The sequence below is a fragment of the Trichosurus vulpecula genome, chromosome 3 (assembly GCF_011100635.1).
Source record: "Trichosurus vulpecula isolate mTriVul1 chromosome 3, mTriVul1.pri, whole genome shotgun sequence".
Taxonomy (NCBI): Eukaryota; Metazoa; Chordata; class Mammalia; order Diprotodontia; family Phalangeridae; genus Trichosurus; species Trichosurus vulpecula.
Window position 1 is genome coordinate 138365903 of NC_050575.1, and position 9376 is coordinate 138375278.

Genomic DNA, 9376 nt, shown 5'->3' on the forward strand with positions numbered 1-9376 from the left:
TTAGTATAATCTGAAGCTCTTCTTTTCTGTTTAATAAGTTTGCATGTTAAATATCCTATTTACCTCTTGGTTGTTTTTTTTTGAGATTATAAATTTAATTTTTTTTTTGCTAGCTGCCCAAATTTTATCATTTTATAATTAAAAACAACTTCGTAGTATATTTATTTTGAGGTAAAAACTGATCTTTTTTGCTTTCTTGGAATATCTGTTTAATTCTTCCTTTGATTCTTCATTAGGACAAGACATATGAGATGATGATGATGATAAATTTGTAATAATGATGATAATAATAATATAGCTAGTATTTATGTGGTTCCTCATATGTGCCAGCCACTTGCAAAGTGCTTTCTAAATATTATTTCATTTGATCCTTACAACAACCCTGGGAGAGAGATGCTATTATCCTCATATTACAGTTGAGGACACTGAAGCAAATGATAGTTAAGTGATTTGCCCAGGGTCACACGTCAGGTTCAGAGGTCAAGGTCGCTCACTTCCATAGCATTGCCAAAACAGTACTTCTGAAGAGGTTGGGTAGTATTTTGTTATATTTGTGGACGAGATGGATATCTGTGTGCTAGGTGCACTGAAAGGTCCAGCAAACAGAGGTTAAGTGACTTGTACAAGGTCACACAGCTGCTAAGTGTCTGAAGCTAAACTTGAACTCAAGTCTTTCTGACTCCAGGTTCAGCACTTTATCCACCATGCTACCTAACTGCCATGATATTATGGTTGCCTTTCCTTTTAATGTAAAAATGATTTTCATCTTTTCTTCATGTAATAGTTGTTGCTTTTTGTTGTAGTCTAAATTGATGCTTCTTTGTGAGTTAGACTTCTGTTTTCTTTTTGTTGGTATTTTTTTAATTTTCTCAACCTATTTTCATTGTCTGCTTCTAATTTTTCTGAGCAATTTTCTGTAGAATTTCCTGAAGTATGGTTTTCATGTTTGTTTTTCAGTTTATTCTTCTGGAATATCTGTAATATATTATCTGTTCACATCTTATTTTCAAGGTCAGTATTTTTGTTCTTCCATTCTCATTGTCATATAATTTTGTTCAATTAATTTTCTTTCTTCCTCTGCATTTTTTGTGTTCCACTCCTGCCATTTTCCTTCCAGGAAAGTGCTATTTTGAAAAGCATCTTTGTCTCTTTTTCAATTTTTTTTTCTCCTTTGTTAGACTTACTGATTTCTTGCTTGAGAATTCTAATATCTATCTTTATTTTTTTAATTTCTATTTTTAATTCTTCAATTGCTCTTTTGAACCATTCTAGAGTCTCTTGGAAGTGTTCCATCATGACTTTTGGATACCTTGTCGAATATATTAGGGTATATGCACCCTCCTTAGTGAATAATTTCCCGTCTATGAGAAGTACTCCATTTTTTCTCAGTTTGCTTTCTTTTCTTCCTTTATCAGATTTTATTAATCTTTATCAGTCTCTCTGATATGGTGTCCATGGTATCTTTCATAGGCATGGTGGGCTGAATGGGTCAAATGCTGCATTGAAAAGGATAGAAAATATCAGGAAAGAGTAAAAGCTTTGCCTTGCAGCTGTGAAGACCCAGTTCAGATTAGATAACAACCATTCTTAATGAACCTAGTCAGCATAGTTATGTGATTACTGTGCATATTATATTGGTTATACTATGTTCCTATTGTGTATGTTATATTCTGAAATGGTTATAGAATGTTTCTAGCAGGCATTCCTAGTTCTTGATATTCTGGTTTTAGACATTTCATGTGTGAGGGGGGAGAGGGAGATATTCTGGAGTGATTCTAGAACATTCCTCCATCATATTTTTATTACAATTCTATTTGTGTGAATAGGTGCACGTGTATGTGTGTGTGTGGTGTGTGGGTGTGTGTATGTGTGATTTTCTGGAACAATCCTAGCAAATTCTTATTAATCATTCCTTATTTTTAGACTGCAGATTATTATTAATTATCCATTCAAACTCAGAGAGGAAGAGACTTGGGCCTGCCCCCCATATCTAAGGTAAAGTTTTCCTTTACTTACAACTGAGAACACTTCATTTAATAAAGAACAAACAAAAAAAATCAGAAAGAACATTCAAAAGGAAATAAGTTGAATTAAACTTGACTGTATTCAGGCTCCCTCAGGAAAGACCAGGCTAACATCCACTTTGGCCAGCAATCTGTCATGGTCTCAGAATTGCAGAACCTCCTTTTTGGCATGCTGTTCTTTGTTGCCCAAATTAAACTACAAATAGTTTATTAAAATCTGAAAATCAGCCAGCAATCCTTAGAAAACAGATCCAGCATCTTTAAGAGATTTCAAAGGTAAATCTCCCTGTCTGGGGGAACGACTTCTGAACGGTTATTTCTCTTATTGCCAAGCTGAATGTAAAGGCATTACTCAGTTTAATAAATCCTGGTGTATCACTCAGTCTGTGTAAGCTGATATAAATATCTCCAGTTATGTCATATTACCACCTTTGTACAGCTAGTGCTGGGCCTTGATGACTGGAGCCTGATAAATGCAAAACCTCATTTGGTTTGTGAGTGATTGAGCGCTAACACTGTTTAGATTCCTTAATATACTTGTATTAGCATGAATAAGTAATGAGCATGCCAGGCTTTTTTGAATATTTGATTGTATCTTTGTAATGGATTTGTGTCTCTCTCTTTGTGCTAATGTCATTGTAACTTTGTTGGTGTCATAACTCCAAACCTGGGCAATTGATCTTTATCAGCCCATCTTAAGTCAATTACCCTCTCCTTGCCAAATTACAGCCTCCTCCCTGCAGCTTCCCTTTACTAAGCCTCTCTGCTTATTGCCTTTGGGCAAAGAGGTGTTCTTCTTGCCTGGATCCAAGGTGAGAAGGTTTCAGATCCTCTTCTGCCTCTGAAGTGGGGAATGTAGGAGCTTTACAGGGGCCATTTTGCAAACCTTCTACATCCCCTGAACCTCAGTCCAGGCCTTATTTTAGGCAGGGCAACAATAGACAGCTAGATGGTGCGGTAGATAAGAGTATTGGACTTGCCAGCAGGAAGGAGTCAGCTCACATCCTTCTTCAGGTACTCACTAACTGGGCCACCCTGGGCAAATTATTTAACCTCTTGGCCTTCAGTTTCTTCATCTTTAAAACCTCATAGGCTTGCTATGAGGATCAAATGAGAAAATCTATATGAAGTCCTTTGCATATTTTCAGCTGCTATATTAATGTTAGCTACTGTTATGATCAACCTGCTATTTCTGAAGGGAGGCAAAGGCCTGGCTGAAGCACAAGCTGCCCCTTTAAAACTTGGGTGTGTTGACCCTGAAAAGGTCCTATTTCAGATACATCAGGGTCATAGTACTAGGACTCTGCTTGTGTGCCTGCTCCTCGTAGTGGGAAGGCTCAGTTTATTCCACGAGGGATTTTAATAGATTATTAACAGAGCACTGATTACTCATACTTTCCTACAGTACCAGTTCAGGGGTGTGCTGGAGCAGGTCCAACCAGCTCAGAGAAACGATTCTTAAATTTTCAGTGTGAGCATTTACACCTTGGAAATCAGCAAATGCTACAAATCGGGACTTTATTGTTTTGGTGATTGTCTGGACTTCAGAAAGCAACAGAGAGAATGTTATTAATGCAGAATAAACTGAAAAGTGTTGCCTGGACACATCCCCCCTCCCCAACTGGTTGTTAAACATCTACCATTACACCCCTCACTGAAACCTCTTCAGGAGATAGGAACTTGAGTCATCATGTTACAGCAAAAAGTGTAGTTGGAGACACAGGATCATAACTGAAGTGACCTCAGAGGCCCAGACAAAACCATGAATAAATGAAGTATCATCTCTCAGTCTCCTGAGACTTTCCCTAATTTATCTTGTATGTATTTTATTTGTACATAGTTGTTTGCATGTTGCTCCACTCATTAGACTGTGCTGTCCTTGAGAGTAGAAAAATGTTTTTGCTTTTCTTTCGATCACCCACACTTAGAACGATATCTGGAATACAGTAGATGTTTAATAAATGCCGATTGGCTGACTGACTATGATCCTCTCTTCCAACTGGCTTATTTGCTGATCAAACTGGGCATTCCATCTCTCACCTCTCACTTTGCCGCCCTTCATGACTGGAATGCATGCCCTCCTCATCTCTAACACTTAAAAACCCTGGCTTTACTCAAGGCTCAGCTCATGGGCTATTTCCTTCATGAAGGTTACCAGAGAAAATCACATAATTTCAGAGCAGTCATTTAGCCTATCCACATCTGGGAAAAAAAATCCCTTTGATAGCAAGAAACCTTTATTACCTCTGGGGATTTAAATACCAAAAAAAAAAAAAAAAAAGACAGTCCCTTGCCTCAAAGAGTGTACAGTCTAATGTGGAAAGGCAACACACAAAAGAAGCTGTAAAGGTTGAGGGGAGAGTTAGCCAATGGGGGTGGGGATGGGGAAGGAGATAGTGGAGTCATAGAAGATCCAAAATAGTCCCATAAGGATTAGTGATCAATAAACCTTGGCTAGGAAATCACAGATGAAGAAGACTCCATCACCTACCCAAGGAGCCCACTCCATGTTGGGGTAGCTTTATTTAGTAGGGTATGTTTTCTTGATGTTGAACCTGAAATTGATTGCAACTTCTATCTAGTTGTGCCCTCTGGGGTCAAGTGGAATGGGGCTAATCCATCTTCTATGTGACCATCTTTCAGTTCCTTGAGGACAACTATCATGATCTTGGTTCTTCTCTCTTCCAGGCTAATTATTTCTAGTTTATTTTGTTCAGTCATTTCAGTGGTGTCTGTCTCTTTGTGGCCACATTTGAGGTTTTCTTGGCAAAGATACTGGCGTGGTTTGCCGTTTCCTTCTCCAGCTCATTTTACAGATCAGGAAACTGAGGCAAACAGGGTGAAGTGACTTGTCCAGGGTTACATAGCTAGAAAATGTCTGAGGTTGGATTTGAACTCAAGTCTTCTTGACTCCAGGCCCACTTCTCTATCCTCTGTGTCACCTAGCTGCCACTTCCTAGCTTATGGGATTATATTTTGAGAGTTGGAAGGGACCTCAGAGGCCATCGAGTCTAACCCCTTCATTTTATATGATGAGAAAACTGAGGCATAATGACTTACCCACAGTCATTTGGGGGTGGGGGTGGGGGACAGAGGAGGGGTGTGAACCCAGATTCTCTTATTTCAAAGTCACTGATCTTTATCCAATGCTGTATTACCTCTCCCACTACTTCTAACATGGCAAGAACTTCAAGGCCATGTTCTATCCGATTGCCCCACTCTAGACACTCTCCAATTATCAATTCCAGTCATCAAATGTGGTGTCTAGAAAGAAATAAAAGACTGCAGAAGTGGTCCAATCAAAGTAGGGCACAGTGGGACCATCAGCTTCTTATCCCAGGAAAATGTTTCTCTTGATACAGGATGACATCAGCTCTTTTTGACTACTGTGTCATACTGTTAACTCATGCAAACCCATGCATCCAAATAGACATTTCTAAATCTTTTTCAGGCACCCAGCTTTCTAACTTTGTCTCTGCAACTTTTTACTTGTGATTAACTGGTTCTTTGAAACCAATTCTAAAACTTTACATTTATCTCTATTTAATTTCATCTTATTGGATTTGGTCCTTTGACCTCGCCTGTGAAAATCTTGTTGGGTCTTGACTGTCATCCAGCTATCTCTCTCAGCTTTGTGTCATCCGAGAATTTGATAAGGATGGTATCTATCTTATTTTTTATATTCTCATTTACCACCTATGCTACTTTGAGACTTCTTTTTTCCACCATTCCCTAAGAAGTTCACAATCTGGTAAGATCTGGTAAGTAGACCTGGTGCTCACTACCCTCTACCCCTTTGATTGAGGCAGAGCATCCATTTAAGAGGTGGCTCAGCATAGACATCTCTTCGTTTTCTACGTTGCAGGACTATTTTGGGTCTTCTCCAACTTATCTATCATGGCCTCCACTCTAGGTAGTTCTCTCTTACTGCCCCTCCATCTTTTATAGCTTCCTTTTGTGTGTTATCTTCCCACATTAGACTATAAACTCCTTGAGGATGGGGACTGTCTTTTTTTTTGTATTTATGTCCTCAGTACTTAGCAAAGTTTTTGGCACATAGTAGGAACTTAAAAATATTTATTGATTATTGACTGTTTAATTGACTAATAAAAACATTAAATAGGTGCCGAGGCCCTGATTCCACGCCCACCATGGCCAACAAGATGGACATGTCCCTGGACGACATCATTAAACTCAACTGGAGACAGCGGGGCGGACGCGACGGCGGGGGCGCGCAGGCGGCAGCCCGCGTGAGCCAAGGCGGGGGCCCAGTTCGGAACAGGCCGGCCAAGGCCCGCGGAGGCGCCAGGGGCAGCGGCAGGAACCGACCCGCTCCCTACAGCCGACCAAAACAGCTTCCAGATAAATGGCAACACGACCTGTTCGACAGCAGCTTTGGAGGCCAGGCTGGTGTCCAGACCGGAGGGAAATTGCTGGTCTCCAATCTGGATTTTGGGGTCTCAGATGCGGATATTCAGGAACTATTTGCTGAATTTGGAACTCTGAAAAAGGCAACCATACATTATGATCGGTCTGGCCGGAGCTTAGGAACAGCAGATGTTCACTTTGAGCGAAAAGCAGATGCTTTGAAGGCCATGAAACAGTATAACTATAACGGAGTCCCTTTGGATGGTCGCCCTATGAATATTCAGCTTGTTACATCACAGATCAATACACAACGAAGACCAGCACAGAGTGTAAATAGAGGCGGAATGACTAGAAACCGTGGCTCTGGCGGTTTTGGTGGTGGAGGCGGCACCTGGAGAGGCAGTCGTGGAGGCTATCGAGGAAGAAGCAGAGGGACTGGAAGAAATTTGAAACAACAGCTTTCCGCAGAAGAACTAGATGCACAATTGGATGCTTATTATGCCAGGGGGGCTACCAGTTAAACTAGCCAACATATTCCCTGCATGGAACAGGACCCAGGAATCTCATTCTTTACCCTTTTCGTTGGAGGGCGGAATAGAGGACTGTGGCTCTGCTATCAATGATGAATTTGTTTCTTTTATGTTTCGAAATAGGATTTAAAACTCATGTAAAGGTCTTTTTTTTTTTTAATTCTGAAACAGACCTGTTTTGTACTAAGTTATTTTTGGGATAAATTTTACTGGTTGCTGTTGTGGAGAAGGTGTCGTTTTCACCTTTGCCATAATAAAATAGAAATGTGTGTGAAAAAAAAAAAACCATTAAATTGCATTGGATGAAGCCCAAACCTCTGCATGAACACACTGGAGACCACCTTCTGAGGTGATGTTAAACCATTAATATTTTCTCTTTGGACCCAACCATTCAATCAGCTTCAGATCTAATTATACTGTAGTCTAGCCCACATCTCTCTATCTTACTAGATAGCATAATACTCTGTACTTATACAGTGCTTTAAGTTCTTCAAAGCACTATAATAGCATGTAGTAGCACATGTGTTAGTGAGAGACTTTGTCAAATACTTTTGTAAAAATCTAAGTAAATTTGATCAACAGTATTTTCCCCGATGCATTGTCAGAGGACTTGGATGCTGCTCCTGGCTCTGCCACTCCTTAACTATGGAAGCTTGGGTTTGGGTTAAGAGAGTCCCTTAACACATGGCTTCAGAAAAACCTGGGAAGATGAGTATGAACGGATGCAATGTGAAGTGAGCAGAAGGAGTGGAAGAATCGACACAGTAATAGCAATGTTGTAAAGCTAATTAGCTGTGAAAGACTTAATAACTCTGATCAAAACCAAAACTCCAAAGGACTCATGATATAAAATGCAATCTACCTCCAGATAGAGATCTAATGGTCTTGGAGTAAATATTGAAGGACAATTTTTTTCTTTTTTAATTCTCCCTACCCCCAACTCAGAACATGGCTAATATGGAAATATGTTTTGCATGACTTCATTTATATAAAAGGGATCTTATTTCTTGCCTTCTTAGTGAGTGGGGAAAAGCACAGAGGAAGGGAAAGAACTTGAAACTGAAAATTAAAATACATGTATAAAAATATGAATATTTATATAAATAAAAATTTTAAGTCCCTTAACAGCTCTGATTCTTAGTTTCCTTGTCTGTCAAATGAGGGAAATGAGGAAGGTGGCCTTTAAGGCTTCTTGTAGCTTTGAGTCTAGAATCCTGTGATACCTACTTACTGAGGCTCTGTTACTGTTTGTTAACACCAAGAGTCTTGGATCAAGTCCCATGGAGTCAGATCATATGAGATGAGCCCTAATTTACATGCTGATGTGGGTTGTGCCAGCTAAATATTTTATGGAGTACTCACAATGTGCAAGGTGCCAGTGGTATTATAGCATCAATTACTTGTGTCACAGATACAGTATATCACAGAATCTCAGACCCTCCCCTGGGAGGGACCCCAAAGTCATCTCATTCAACCCTTTCTACAGCACCCCACAACAAGTGGTCTTCCAGCCTCTGTCTGCAGTAAAGAAAAATGATTGTTAAATTAGTGAATTAGAACCCTCTATGCCTCCATTGTCCTAGTGACTCATTTATTTATGCAGACTGTTCAGCCTTGATTAAAACTGTTAATGATGTCCAGGCAGTGTGACTGTTTGACTCTCTATCTCTTTTTTATTCTATAGCCCGTAACTAGCAAACACTCAGAAGAGCTAACATTCATATACAGTTACATTAAGGTTTCTAAAATCCTTTACACACTGCATTTCATTTGATACTCAGAACAGCCCCATGAGGTAGCTATATTTTTTAGAAGTAGAAAGCCTGGGATTCTATTGGTTTTCAGTAACTCCCAGCATGGAATTTCCTTCTGGCAGGCAACAAGGTGGTACGGTGGATAGAACACTAGGCCTGAAGTCAGAAAGATCTGAGTTTCAATTCGGCTTCAGACATTTACTAGCCATGTGACCCTGGGCAAGTCATATAACCTCTGCTTGCCTCAGTTTCCTCACTTGTCAAATGGGGATGATAATAGCACCTACCTCCTAGGGTTATTATGAGGACTAAATGAGTTAATATTTGTAAAATGCTTAGTGCAGCACTTGGCCTATAGGACGACTTTAATAAATGATTATTTCTTTCCTTTCTCATCTGTAACTTAGAATTTTAGAGATTTGGGTAGGGGCAATGGGAGGTTAAGTGAATCTACTACGGTGACAGTTTTAGTGTATATGGGAGATAGGATGTACACCAGGTCCATCTTTCTCTAAGGCCAACCCCACTGTCCGCTACACTCCATACTGCTTTTCTATAGGAAGGTACTACATATAGAATTATGCCCGTTTTAAGGATGAGACAGAGATAACTGACTTGCCCATAGCTGTCCTACAGCCAGAGAGCATCAGAACTTGTCTTCAATTTCAAACTGCTCCTGATTCCAAATCTAGTATTCTAC

At 39.8% G+C, this 9376-nt stretch overlaps 1 protein-coding gene across 1 annotated transcript; it reads left to right on the forward strand.

Moving 5' to 3' along the window:
- The first annotated feature begins 1976 nt into the window (after positions 1 to 1976).
- On the forward strand, positions 1977 to 6913 carry LOC118844706 (THO complex subunit 4-like). The gene is made up of 2 exons (XM_036752661.1): positions 1977 to 1995; positions 6148 to 6913. The coding sequence occupies exon 2, from the start codon at positions 6176 to 6178 to the stop codon at positions 6911 to 6913; it is 738 nt and encodes a 245-aa protein (XP_036608556.1). The 5' UTR covers positions 1977 to 1995; positions 6148 to 6175.
- Positions 6914 to 9376: the final 2463 nt, after the last annotated feature.

What these genes read in the sequence shown, in the direction of transcription:
- LOC118844706 (XM_036752661.1), top strand. Translation starts at nt 6,176, where the DNA reads ATGGCCAACAAGATGGACATGTCCCTGGACGACATCATTAAACTCAAC.